Source organism: Periophthalmus magnuspinnatus, chromosome 9 (assembly GCF_009829125.3).
Source record: "Periophthalmus magnuspinnatus isolate fPerMag1 chromosome 9, fPerMag1.2.pri, whole genome shotgun sequence".
NCBI classification, from domain to species: domain Eukaryota; kingdom Metazoa; phylum Chordata; class Actinopteri; order Gobiiformes; family Gobiidae; genus Periophthalmus; species Periophthalmus magnuspinnatus.
This window is the reverse complement of record NC_047134.1, coordinates 14547154-14561866: the sequence shown is the minus strand read 5'-3', so window position 1 is coordinate 14561866 and position 14713 is coordinate 14547154. Positions and strand designations below refer to the sequence as shown.

Sequence of the window (14713 nt, the reverse complement as noted above, 5' to 3'; positions counted from 1 at the left end):
TTGTTGATAAGCTCTCAGACAGTTCTTTGTAGTGATAAAAAACAGCAGAATTAAGAGCTATAAATCCCACTGACCACAAGCATTTTAAAATTAACATTTTTGAATATTCAGGACAAATCCTACTGATGTTCAACAGAGAACAGTGGGGGGCTAGCAGCAACCACAAAAAAGTGAAAAAAATTAAAATGAATGTATCAGTGGGTCAAGTGATTGGTCTACAGGTGCTCTACTAGGATGAGGCCAAAAAAGGTATTTAAAAGCAGATGGGATTGATGTATAACAGCCACGAAGACATCTGAGGTATTCTGACAAATTTAAAAGTCCTTTATTACAGCATGGACAGCCATCGAGGTAATAAAAAAACATATAAAACACATCTACTTCATTAATAAAAATAAAGGATTTCCACCAAAACAAAGTGAGATTATTAACTTGTGTTGTGCCTCTTCTTTTGTTCATTAGTGGGAAGTTATAAAAAATAGTCTTATAATTGCAACCAGAACAAGTTTGTTTACTGCTCTCCTCCACTTTTTTGGAAAAGAAGTGGAGCCTGAATAGCGTTTCTAGCGTAGCATTTAGTTTAACTGATAAAGTGCTCTCTGTACTGAAACAAAATACTCTTAAAATCTACTGAAGAATCCTGGCACTTGACCCACTGTAGCTGCAGTTGAGCTGACACACTTGAGACGATTACATCACCTTCTCAAGCTGAGTGTATATTTTAACAAGTCAGATGGTTGTCAACGCTGATCCTGCACCAGAACTGAAAGCAAGAACTGAGATTGCACTAGTATACATATACACAACCCATTTAAAACAATACTGGGAGCTAAGGACATTTGATTGAGCACTTGCTTTATTGTACTTTAACACTTCTCTATATTGCTCAACAGGCTGTGTATCTCAGCTGCCAACATCAGTGCAGCACCTGGCCATTGAGGATTGTTATAATGACTTCTCCAGACATCTATACATTGCAGCGCACTGTAGCCAGACACTGTACTCTAAATCCTAACTTTCCACAACTTTTCTTGAGAGAACCTATGTGTGCACTTCATCATTCACACCTGCGCCCTTTTCTCACCAAGAGACTTGCCCTACATTTTCTACGGGCAAAGTCCTGCTAAATCTAGAAGTAGTTAATCTCACCTTTTCACCCGGGTGAGGCCTCATTATCGATACACGGTCGTAGCCTTTTTTCAGAAGTACCCACAATGCATCCAGCTTGGTCTGAAGGAAAAACAGCAAATATGAAGACAACCAATTTAATTCAGTTCCTCTTGTTTATTTTTGTTGTTGTTATGCAAGGAGTACAGTAGTGGGTGTAATAGTAGAAACAGTAGAAATAGCAAGGACAATAACACTCATTATATTAATAGAAATGTTAGTAGTAATGTTAATAAATACATAATGGTAATTCTATAGAAAACAAATGAAACTGAAACTGAACTGTTCATTCTACTTAGATTTAGATAAGTCTTGATGTACAAGTAACCCATGCAGACTGTGTATATTTTGTAACTTTTCACTGCTATAAACACTAGTGGGAGGGAAAGGGCAGCTGTGTTACTTCACAATCATCTTGGCCATTCCAGAGGCGTGCCTGGTTTCTATTAGTGCTCCCCTGCTGACTGGGAAGCCTCACCAAACCTCTTTAACAGAGTCAGCCTGGAGCAACAGGCAGTGTGCCAGCAGTTTCCCAAGTGTTGTCACATTATCATGCTTCATACAGCGTTTGTTGTATTCTGCACCACTGCTATCATTAAACTTATGAAGTTATGATAAGAAATCATATAAATTATTTTTAACAGTTTAAGAAACACTATCGCTTGAGAATGATATTTAAGTAGTAGTCTCTCACATTAGAATCTGATGCTGTGGTTGTTATAATTGTTACACATCAAGCAGCATAGCGTAAATGTATATGTTACACATGTTTTCAGAATCAAATCAAAGGACTACGTTACATGATACCTGTATAGGTGAGTACCACTTCTGAGGTCTGAGGGGTCTGTGCATGCCGTTGTTGAGGACTCGTGTTGGAGAAGCAGACACGTATTCATGATCAGGCATCTTTACTTTTGCATTTTTGGCTTTTTCCAGTTTGGCTCCTTCTTCAGTGGAGCCTTTCTCTCCCCAGCGCACCTAAACACAGCCAGTGTAATAGAGGGTTCCTCCAGATAAAAAAATATATTTATGGGTGTATATTTCCACAATCCTGCGATTTTTGTATCCTAGATAAATATTATATATTAAAAAATATAAATATTTTTACAAAAGTGGAAATCTATTACCGGTAGTCTATCCCTACAGTGTAAATGTATGAGCTGTGACACTGACCTCCATCCTTTTGATTCCTCCAACTCCTCTTCCTCCATAATAAGAGGCATCAACAGTTGGCCATTTTTTCTTAGGCCCATCAAAGTCTTCATCATCCTACAGCAAAACATTAATTGTTAATTGTTAAGGAAAAAACTGAACTGAACAACAAACTTATTTCAATTCTCATCATTTACTGACAAAAACTCCCATAAAGTAACCTCATTTGTGAAGTATAGGGGAAATGCTGTTTGTGTTTTTAGTAATTGATCATAAAGATATTGTTCTCACCGAGCTCTCCTCTGCAGGCGGTGGAGGGGGCTCATGTATGATCTAGGAAACAAAACCCAACATGACAAGAAAATTACACACGTACAATAATGTCTGGAGACTTTTATTAGTTACCTGAGAATTCTTCCCATTATAAACAAACAAACTGGCTGACTCAAAAATGTGTTCAATAGATAGTTTGACTGCAGGAGCCAATCATAAAAAATCTGTTACATAAAACTCAAACTGGAGCTATCCTCATAAGTCATCAATTTATAACAACAGCTGCAACATCACATCTGGTCTCATACCACTGACAAATACTTTTTGTAATAAAACACAAAACATCTGTGTTAACTAATGCTTAGTTACTCATACTAGGGCTGTGCAATAAATCACATCATGACTACAAGTCTTGTCCAATAAATTACAAACTTACTGGAGAATTTAAATAATTTATTATATTTTGTTCTGAATAATATGGACGCTCATTCTGAATGTCAAAACCTTCTTTAAAGTTTATACCTCTAATAGTGTACATAAAATAATGTTTCAAATAGTCCTGCTTTCAGTAATGACCTAAATAATCAAGCAGCCCTTTTACTCATTTTACTAAAATACCATTTAAATTATTGAAAACATTTCTGTATGGAAAACAAAATGATTCCCCATAGCAACCCAGTCAGCAGGACTTTCCTAGACGTACAGAAATTGAAATGAACAAGAAATGAAAAATGGAGAGCACAGCCATGTTGTTAAAGCTGACATATTTCTCTGGCACCTGTCAGTGGCACGGTCTGCAGCAGTGGAAAGTCTGCAGCACAGTTAGACCAGCCATGTTCTTTGTTTAAAAAAGAAATGCAGATTCTGACATAAATTGGCTCAAGACCTCCCTGTACTGGTGTGAGGCTGGTGGACAGATCACTGTGAATACGACACAGGCAACATTTCAATTCCGACTATCCTCCTGCATACATAAGTTTACACCTATTATTAAGCCGAAGCAACTCTCCTTTATCAACACTTAGGGTTGAACAATTTGGTTAGAACTGAAATCATGATTTTTTTTTTTTTTAAGTGAAAAGTTAAACTGTAGATGGAGTATTGACTTTATTTTTTGATAATGATAAAAGCCTGTGTTAATTAACAAGTGGCTTTGCTCCAAGTTTTGTGGGGCAGTAGAGTGCCCATGCTGCCCATGATTTTTTTTTTTTTTTTTTTTGTCTAGTTCTTGATTGATTTGAGTAATGATTATGGTTACAATTAAAATTGTATTACCGGTAATTGTACAGCTTGAACTTTCAGTTAGTAAAGGACAAAAGCTGGGGGGACGCTTCAAACATCACCTTTTGGAAAGACAAATTATTTAAACAGCAGCATAATGACTAAAACACACACATCTGAAGGTGTGGACTAACGTAAGAAACAGACTGTTTACTTTGCCCTTATTAGCCTTCACCTTTACTATTGACAGTGTTGTTTAGGTTAATAAGAAGACCTTAGGACCAGAAAAGGTTAACCTGGATAAACTGTTCCTTGTGCGCCACAATTTGAAAATGTTTAAAGATACCATTTCAGTTGACTCACCACAGTGCAGCACAGAGGCCAGAACCACCAGAGGAGGGCCAGGACCAGCAGGATCATCAAGATGAGGAGCGCTATGGCCAGGATGGTCCCATCAGACTGAGGTAGAAAGGGAAATTAACTTTTTACACTTTGAATATAGTGTTGTTATTCCATTTTACCAGTGCAAGTTTTCTGTACATTAAATATTTATTACTATTTCAGTATTATGAGCACATTGTCATTGATATAATCCACTGGTGTTCAAACATCCAAGTACCAATGAAAGTACTATTATTATTATTATCATGCCTAAAATGGTCTTATTGCACCAACTATAAACAGAGAAGGACTAAATGTGCTTAGGGCTTAATCTGGAACCAAACTGGCCCTAGACCAAGTTCTGAATAACTACTGCAGAACTAAAACCGGACAAAATCTATCCATGGATTTCAGCTGCCTGTTAAATGCAACATATCAAGGACAGTTAATCACTGTAACACCAGCATTTTTCATCATTCTGAAACCCCTGGATAGTTCAATGCCAAATAAAGAACATACTTTGCAGCCTGGATAAGAGAAAAGACAATATATTGCACTTACACAGCCAACAGTTGTGATGGTAACCGGGCTTAAGATAAAACTCAGGCCTTCATTCATGCTGACATAAAGATTTGCAGCCCTGGAACAAGAGCACAGAAATATTAACCTAGTAGCACTTCAATTATTTAAACGGTCTTAACAATGTACTTACATTCCTTCATCTTGGAGTACTGGTGCAGGACAGAGCAGATATGTGTCTTCCACCACAAGAGGTTTGACTGCTATATAAAAAAGAACAATACAGTTAAATAGATTTAACTGCATAATTTCATCCATATTTTTGTTCAAAGTGGTTTTTTTTTAGCATTCAGTTAGATATATAATTTCAAACATTAGGTTCACTGGCCCCTAATGGGTCAGAAAGAAATGTAAAAATTGATTGCCAGAGATTTTCAGCATTAAACAAAACCAAAACATATGTGACAGTGTCCATAGTTCAGTTTCATAACAATCAAAATTTGCATCCAAGCCATTAATTTCAATAGTACTCATAGAACTTATTTTACCCCCTGTGCGATATTCAAAATAGGAGCACTTCCTTCACTCAACTGCACACTCACAGTGCAGTAGGGTCATTTATCCATTCAGGTTGGGGATGCACTAAATTATTGTCCTTTTGGAAGAATGTTGCAAAAACTCTAGCTCAAATGTTTAAAAAATATGTGCAGCATCTGATGAGCCATCAATGATCGAGAGGCTAACATGGGGTTTTTCACAGTTTGAGCATATAGTGAAATATCTTTGAGCCAAATCCTCCTAAATTGTGCCCAGATTTTAAATAAATGTTTAAACTACTGGGTTTAAGGAAAATGTATCTAATGGTTGAGATAAAAGTAGATTTGAACATAGCAAAGAATGTAGAGAGGCAGACTGACATGACACGTTCTCCTAACACAAGTAAAAAAGAGTGTCATCCGCATATAAGGGCACTTTATATTCAGAACTGCCTATTGCAACTGCGAAGGGTTCAATGACCAAAAAAAACAAGGGTGATAGAGGGTAGCCTTGTCTTGTTTCACATCTTTGCTTTACAAAAGGTGACAGATTATTATTTGTGTGCACAGTTGCAGCAGGGGAGAGTACAAAGTGTGTATCCATGAAACAATCTTTAAACCAAAACAACATTTTTTAAGTAAAGATAATCCCACTCCACCCGATCAAATGCTTTCTCAGCATCAAGTGATGAAACTACTTCTGATATGCTGGGTGGAGTAGGATAATGAAGAACCTTTAGGAGTTTGCAAATGTTGTAGAATGAGTAGAGATTCTTTAAAAAATTCAGTTTGGTCATCAGATATAATGCAAAATAGTTTTCAAACAACATGCAAGCATTTTGGCAAACATTTTACTCCCTACACTCAACAGGGAGATGGGCCGATAAGAGCTGTACTCCAATTTATTTTTATCTTTTTTGTGAATCAGAGATGTAACAGCCTGTCTCATAGTTTCTGTGAGCAAACCAGAGGTGGAGGAGTCATCCTAAACAGAATGCAGGATAGGGTCATAGGGTCAGGCTAGGTCATTAGAAAATGTTTTGAAAAATTCACTTGGAAAGCCGACCAGTCCCAGCGATCTCCTATTTTGCATGTACTCAATTGCCTTTAAAAAATCTTTCTATCCAAGTCTTGAGCTACTTCCTCACCTTGTGTATAATACTCCCTGAAATTATAGATAATCTCCAGAGGAACTGTTAATTTAGCTCCATGTTTTCCATTAATTGCAAGAATAGCCTGATCAACTGGCTGTTGACGCAGGGATGTGGGTGGGCCAACATCTTTTCACCGAGCTCATACATTTGATGCCGACATTTATTTAAAGGGTTTTCGGCTTGCTTCATTGTTAACAGATTAAATTCAGTCTGGAGAGCTAAGTATTGTTTAAACAAATCAAGTGAAGGAGAGTTGGTCAACATTTCATCAAGCTGCAAATTGACCCTAAATCTGCAAATGACATTATGACATTAATTTGATTAACAGTGGTGCATGATCTGAAATATCTATTGTCTTATATTCACACTTTTTGACTATCCATCCATCCACACATTTAGTCTGCACACTGGGATTATATCGTGCTGAGATCAAAAATGGCTGTACCTGAATGAAATAATTGTCCCACCCATGCCCCTTTACACTTGGAGTGGTTAAAAGTAAAGTACAAATGAGTTTATTGGAAAAAGGCAATGTCCAGAACCAACTGCTTCAGATATGCAAACACTTTTCTACATTTTACCAGGTGATTTAGGGACTTAACATTCCAGCTAAAAAAACTGACATGGCAAACACCAGCTTGTTTTTTCAATAATTGAACTGTACAGAGAGTACAAAGAAAATAGAATATTCCAAAAATAAGTATAACGAATTAAAGCTGCATGCGGCATTGAAGGCCCTTGCCATCCCTTGCAACCATGGGATACGAGTCATAGTGAACCAACTGGCCATACATCATGACCTCCCCTGTATCACCCCTTCTTTCTGTATTTAGCCATCTACATCATCCACTCCCAAAAAGCTGTGTGTGTGTGTGTGTCATTCACATGGTTGTAGATAGCGGTATGTCCTCATTGTTTTTTGTTGTGTGATGTGGTGAATATGTGTATAAAAAAAATGATGTTCAGTATGGCATGAAGACTATCTCATATTCAAAATGTAATTAATCATCTTTAAGTACACATGGGTTTAGTGTCTTTTGGCCATATTTGAAGTGTTAGCATCTAAAAATGTGTGAGGAGATGTCTTAAGTACGACGGTGTGTACTTTTTTCATTCATAGGTTTGATCCAATATGGCCGACTTCCTGCACGGTTTAGAGTGGGGCCATAGTATAATGTTTTGACATATTTTATTTTTTGTGCTGAGTTTCAGATTTTTACTTAGATTTTTTCCCAGGTTGGCCTCCCATTGGTGCAGTGAAAATCAAAGTTTGTGGGGGCCCTACTGAGTCATTTTCATTATTTTTTCTGTGGGTCTTTGCTCAAAATTAGAGCTCATCAAGTCCTAATTTTTTATACCAGTTACTAGCATATCCAGTCTTGTTTTACTACTTGATTTTTGGGTATTTTCCAGGCTCCATACGCAGTTAGCCAGCATTAGCAGCATTAGTCGCTCGCCGGGACATTCAGGCCTAATAACAGAAATTCCACCTTAGATGCAACAGGTGCCCCGCCCCCACTGTCACCATCAAGAGCATGGTGATAATAAACTAACCCTTTACAACTAAATCCACACATTACATGTTTATAAGAACTCTAGCATTACAGTTAGCTCTGCACTAGGAAGTGTAAATAAGATTTGGAGGGGAAAAAAACCTGTTTCAGAAATACTAATATTTGACTGGTGTTTAGTTTAATTTGTAAGATTTTGTAAGATGTATATTATAATAATTTATAATAAGTATAAATGCAAAAAAGTATAAACAGAGGGGAGACATTGCTAGAAGGCTTGTCCCAGTCGATCCCTTCCTCATGTTTTCTCCTCCTTCTTTCCCTTTTAATGTTTCCCTGTAATCTATTTAAATAATATGTTATCATTGTCTTTCAGTCAGTACCTGCTCACTAGCGCCCCAAGTGATTCTAACCCCATTGATATTTTTCGGTTTTATTGTACTAGGTCAAAAGCCATTCACTTTCTTCAAAAACTGGAGCAATGTGGGCGCACTCTTTGTGTCCAGCTGCCTCTGCATAAGCTTTCATCACTCCAAGCAGACTATTTGTTTTGGCAGCAGTAGAGCATACCCAACAATTGAGAACTGCAAGGGTTACGGCTAGCCCCAGCTAAGAAATACCTCTCAAATTCTGATTTGGACTAGAATTTGGACTAGGCCTGTGCAAGTTTGACCGTTTAGTGATACAAGTCTACCAGGGAGGCTTCATGGCTTGACAGTGATCACATTCCACTTAAATCTCCTAAGTGCAAAAACACTGGCACGTTTCCCAAGCTCATGTGGAGATGTTTTATTAGACTGTTTACTCCATGAGCATAGGGAGAGGTCATGTTTTACTGTGAGGTGCACATAAGTGACTTGAACCGATTGTAAAATGGTAGATTATGAAGAAATGCTGTGTTTTGGAGGATGGGATAGATAGGGCAGGAGATGTCTTGTGTGTCTGTTGTGTCATTTAGTGCCAAAACTTCAAGCTGGTCTAAGTGCTGGTGCTGTTTTCCTTCAACATTTCATCTCAAGTATCTGTTCATCTGCCTAGCACATGTATGCAGTTATGCATTAGTGTTTTCCTTGTGGATATTTTGCAGCATTTGCAAAGTATGCACTGAGTATTAATACAAAGGAAGCATAGGATCATCTTGAATGTGGTTGTTGTTAGTCCATCATTTACATTGACTGTGTCTCTTTGGGCAAACTGTGGCCTAATTATTTTCATTCATATTGATGTGATGAAAATAAGTTCCAGAAACAGCCTGGATGTAAATGGATAAACATAAGGAGAGCATTTTACTCAAATTATTTCCATGTCGACAGGAAGAGGTTGACATGTGACAAGGGAGATATCTGTGAATGTATTAATGTTTACAAGGACCTAACCCATCCTGCATTAGCCTGACCTTAACAACTGATTTATAATTATTTATAAAGTTAAAAAGGTTATGTTGTTTGCCATACGTTCATGCATTGCTATAAGGCAACACAAAGATTATAAATGGTTAGAAAACAGCTGACTTGATATAATTAAGTAGCATGTGCTGTGTACACAGTAGGAAGAGATTTAACAAGGTTTACAGTAAGACCACATGACTTCCTTCCTCACATGTGGCGTTTTCTACAGTTTTTCCAAATTATTTTGAACCATAAACTTTGAAACTAACTTCTTTATAGAGTGTATGAGACACATTATGACTGATCAAAGAGGTTTGGGGGAGATCAAACAGGTGAATTTTTTGTACATTTAATATTAGTGTGAACCATGCACCATAGTGTTTTAAGAGACGGGGTAATGTTACTCACTCTTTGTCACAGTGTCATTGATGCGGAAGCTGCACAGGACCTTATCCACATTATGAGTTTGAAGAAAACCATTTCCCCGCACCACCACCTGAAAAGACTCTAAGAGAGAGGGCAGACACCAATCATTACTAAACTATTGTTAAAGTGTACTACAAGCAGGTCTCATTTGATTCTTTAAAGGGTAAAATTCTAAATATCAAACTTTAAATGAACACTATAACAATATTTCTTATTGTGTTTCAGTAATGTTCCATAAATATGATATGATGATGATATAATAATGGGCATTTAATGTCACCAGCACCAAACAACAAGAATAAGACTGGTCTGCATCAGTAGCTATTAGAAGTTGAATCCTTGGATAGTTCAATGATCATAATACAAACAAATGAAACAGAGGAGTCAGTCTGTCTGTGTTTGCTAGTGAACAGGCCTCACCTCCTGCACAGATACTGGATGGCTCTGCTGCCAAGATCTCAATGCAGGACTTTTTCAAGATCTGAGGAAATCAAATGAAATACATTTAAAGTATTGTTTCAATACATTATCTGGTGTCTTTCAGATGTAGTCCTCCAGCTGCTCTCCAGGCACAGCCCTTGTACCTGATTTACAGCCTCTGCCAGCTTCACGTGAGGATGGAAAACCTGCTCCTAACGCGCTCCAGATGGCTCTGACCTCTGCCTCCCAGAGCCTAACCCAGTCACAGTCACCTCTACAGCCACATGACAAACTCAGTGCAAGTCATGTGCTGTCAACACTGTTTGGAAATTCACAGTGAAGTACTGTTTGACAAGAGGCAAAAGGTATGGACCAACACAGCCTTTATATGACAGCTTATGTTTGTGAAAGGGTGATGAAAATCCATATATAACAATTTTCTGTGACACAGTGATTGGAGCACAATTAAGGAGGCAAAACTTTCAACTACTTCAAACTGGAGCATTGTATTTATTGAATGAGCCAAGATCTACAATAAATAATGTGACAATTACTGTAACAATGCCTTTATAATCAATGTCAGAGTGACTTTGAGCTTACTGAATCGATGACTCCTTGTAACGCTGCAAAGCCGTCATTTACAGGGAAGACGTGGTCCTTGCTGTCTGCAATCTTTGCCAGCTGTGGAGAGTTCAAAACACAATTAGTGATCACTGAAGTTATAAAACTTTTCACTGGACTACTTATTAATCCTTAATTATATTTTAATATTTCATATATAAATGTTAATGCTGTTTGTACAATGCCACATCTACAAGGAAAACTGAGAGTGAAAACACACCTGTGTTTCATCAAAGTCCTTCACTCCCACACAGTAAACAGAGGCACCCAGGCTTCTGGAGCGATTGGCCTTTCAGGGATACAGCAAACACAAGTTTATTATCACCTTAATAAAAATTACATCTGCATGTCACACCACCAAAAACACAGAAGTGCCAACCAAAATTTTGTTAAAATGTACATATGGCTGAAAGGATTTAATCTGCACTTTTACAAAAAGAACTAGTCTATTTATGTGAGTTTTGGATTAGTATATAGGGTACACTGATTTACAATCTCTTGTGGATTAAACATTTTAACAAATCAACAAATATGAGCAGTAAGATATTTTTAAAAACTAGGTAGGCATTATACGATGTTGATACTGGGCCTCACCTCCTTCTAATGCTCTCTGACAGGAATCAAAATAAAAGGTTGGACGCCATTCCTCTAACCCACTTTTCTCTCCACTCCATCTGTCTATCAGTAGTGGATTGATATACAGGTGGTTGTGTTTGATGTGCAGCGTAGTGCGTGCAGGGCATGTACATTTCACCTGGTTATAATCTGTGTAACCCCTTTGAGTCTCACCTCCCTCTCTGCATAGTAAAACAGATCCTCATGCAGCTCTCCATCTGTCAGAGCAATAATGACACTAGCAGTGCGATAACCTAGAAAGAAAGTAACAAAGACATATACACAGTTGTTGAGAAAGAAATTACAGTTAATGATAAAGTTAAATGAGGGCAATTAAGTAAAGACAAAGAAACTAGAGATGACAAATCTTTATCTAATTCTTGTTTTCTTCATAAAATATATAATCGATTAATGGAAAATTGGGTCAAGTTTACCTTCAGTGTTCCCATAGTAAATCTGCTCACTAGCCTGTAACAAAATCATTCAAACTATAAACATCTGATTGAACAGTTTCTATTTTATGTAACTGCAAATGGGCTGTGCATCATCTGTTTAATTTTATTACATTATAAGCAGACACGTGTTGTGGAGATAGATGTGTCCTCACCCTGAGAATCCCCTCATGCATGAATGTGTCTCCTCCAGGAAGCACCCCCTGCAGCTCCTCCAGTCCTTTACGAATGCGCTCCCTATGGACAAACACATGTAATCCAATTGTGGCTGTGTAAATGACAAAACACAAAATAACAGTGGGCCAGAAAACACTAGCAATGTGTAACAGATGGATATATGGGTTTGATAGGACATTGTGCATTTAAGGGAGTTGGATAAAAACAAAGCAGCTCTATGGGGATTAAAGTTTCCATTCTCCATGAAGATTTAGAGATATTTTGGAGGGAAAGTGATATTCAGTCACCTGTCTTCAGTCAGGCTCATTAAAATCCTCCCCTCTGTGGAGAAGACAATAAACGACATTCGTAACTGTGGGCTGAAAAAGATAAAGAAACACATGTCTATGAAACAGAAAACTCTAGATGCCTATAGACATACATTTATAAAAGATAATACTTCCGGTACCTGATGAATTTATAGGCGAGGTGTTCAACAAAGTGGTATATTTCCATCCAGTGATTCTGCACGCTCCCAGATCTAACCAGAGTACAAATCTATTAAATGTGTTGGTCCTTGTGCCAGGCCCTATCCTACATAAAGTTGCTTGCATCAAAATGCACCTTAAGAGCTTTGCCAAAAAGAACATTATCTGTACCCAATGAGATAAATTAGCGATGTGTGTCAGAATATTGTTCTTCATAATATACTATAATATACATACAATATGACTTTTAAATTGCACAGATAGATCTTTGAATGCATTAGTATGCAATGACAACTTGGTCAATGTGTTATAAACAAATTGCTTAATAAACCAATCTCATCACCTGCCACTCCACCAGTTTCACACTGTAATAAGACATTGAATCATACAGGGTTCAAACCTGCTCTGCCATAGCTCAGAGACCTCCCTAAGATCAGCCCCAGGTCTACAGGGGTGCAAAAGCGTGCAAAAAGGGTGAAAAAGTGTGCAAAAGGGTGGAAAAAGGGTGCAAAAGGGTACATTGCAACCTCAAACCTCAAGGTTTGCACCATTATTTAAGCTGAGATAAATAATGACACGTAATGGAACAGTATAGATTTTGCACCCCTCTGAAACTCAAATGCACCCTCAGACAGTTTAGTCTGGACCCGCCGCTGCCTAGGACGCCCATCTATGTCTCCACTTCATCACCTAACTGCTAGAACTGCAATGCCTATTGTATATTGTTATCTTTTTCAATCAACTTTTCCCTGAGTGGTTATCAGTTAAAGTTGTCTGCCTTCTGACCTGTAGAGATTATCTTAAAAATGTACTGTATACTTGTATGCATTAGACATTTTATACACTTCCTAAAACAAGTCAGCAACCCACTAATGTGTCCAGATTTGAGTTGAGGCTAAAAACTTGAAAATGTTATAATTTATGCCATTTCCAGTTGTATTTTAAGTGCAACTGTTGTGAAGAGTAACATGCAAGTCCAAAATGCCATTACTACTTTGAATGCTGTAAAACAGCTGACTTCCATTTCACCTAATCATACAAAGCTGTCTGTTGACACCCTTCTTTGTGCATTAACAGCTTTTGAATGTGTCCAGGACTCTGCTGACACCTTCTTGCATATGCTGATTTTCACTTTGTTTTATAAGCCTTAGACTTTTCTCCAAACACCAATTTTTCCATCGTTCCTATGACACAAGTCCCAGCACAGGATATCAGGCCAAGAGGCAAAGACATGATGAGAACATCTGGAACTCGGGGTGAACAGTTTGGACAGTGGGAACAAATGAGAGAAACCATCAGAAAAAATCTCCCATTAAATCAGTAATAAACTCATATAAATGAAGCTACAACATTGACACGTATTGGCTTGTAAGGATTTTGTTTTCTACAGAACTCTACCTGAAGTTAGCATTGATATGCTGGTATAGGAAAATACACCACCATCCAATGGGAAAATACAGTGAAAAAGGATCCTCCTCCTGCTCAGAGATAACACTGGGCTGGACCATGATTTTTTGTTGACCCAGTTGGACCAAGTTCTAGGTCAAGAATAATGATGCACTGAGACCATGCAGTTTCAGAGCCAAGTCTTTAAACTTCAAACCTTTTTCCAATTTTTATTTAAGTTGTACATAAAAAGTAGTGCACTATATTTACTGTTTTCATGATGTTCTGACCAAGACTCATGTGGCAATAGAGTGAAACAAAAGATGCCCCAAAGAAGTCTGAAGCTGACAAATGACATCACTTGCACTAAATACTCCCATATGAAGGAAAAAGTGCAAAATAAAGCTTTTTACCTTTTATTTTCCCATGCACCAGGCTAAGTTCATTTGCACATTACGAACACAATGATGGTCGTCCTTTGTAATGCTGTGTTAGTTAACTCACTTGTCGAGAACAAAGTACAGATCAAAGCCACCAAAGCAGGAGGATGATCCCGTTCTCCCTGCGCCCCGGTCCAGGTCAGGTCCTGAAGAACCAGCGGTGAGCGCAACCACTGCAGCAGCAAACATCCACATAGAGAAGGACCATCTACTCCAGGAAAAAGACATTATTCTGATTTCAAAGTTAGACGAAGCTGGAAAACATTCTCAGCGTCAACGACCCTGATCCTGTGTCCTCTCCGTTATCTTAGTTTCGTCCAAATTGCGCAGTGCATAAGGGAGATGTTCATTCAGCTGGTCAAATGTGCCATCCCATGCAGCACAGACAGGTCCTTATCCATGAATCT

The 14713-nt window shown here is 37.9% G+C and overlaps 1 protein-coding gene across 1 annotated transcript in view; it reads right to left on the bottom strand.

The window, feature by feature from the left end:
• antxr1a (ANTXR cell adhesion molecule 1a) overlaps positions 1–14713 on the bottom strand; it is a 16144-nt gene extending 1431 nt beyond the window's left edge. The window contains exons 1-17 of the mRNA XM_033973231.2: positions 14371–14713; positions 12462–12533; positions 12301–12372; positions 11992–12073; positions 11819–11852; positions 11559–11638; positions 10990–11058; positions 10749–10829; positions 10149–10209; positions 9711–9809; positions 4907–4976; positions 4756–4834; positions 4177–4272; positions 2611–2652; positions 2341–2436; positions 1975–2145; positions 1150–1230 (exon numbers count right to left, since the gene is read on the bottom strand). Coding sequence (XP_033829122.1) covers positions 1150–1230; positions 1975–2145; positions 2341–2436; positions 2611–2652; positions 4177–4272; positions 4756–4834; positions 4907–4976; positions 9711–9809; positions 10149–10209; positions 10749–10829; positions 10990–11058; positions 11559–11638; positions 11819–11852; positions 11992–12073; positions 12301–12372; positions 12462–12533; positions 14371–14534 — 1449 coding nt within the window. The 5' untranslated portion in view covers positions 14535–14713. The remainder of the gene's footprint in view (positions 1–1149; positions 1231–1974; positions 2146–2340; positions 2437–2610; positions 2653–4176; positions 4273–4755; positions 4835–4906; positions 4977–9710; positions 9810–10148; positions 10210–10748; positions 10830–10989; positions 11059–11558; positions 11639–11818; positions 11853–11991; positions 12074–12300; positions 12373–12461; positions 12534–14370) is intronic.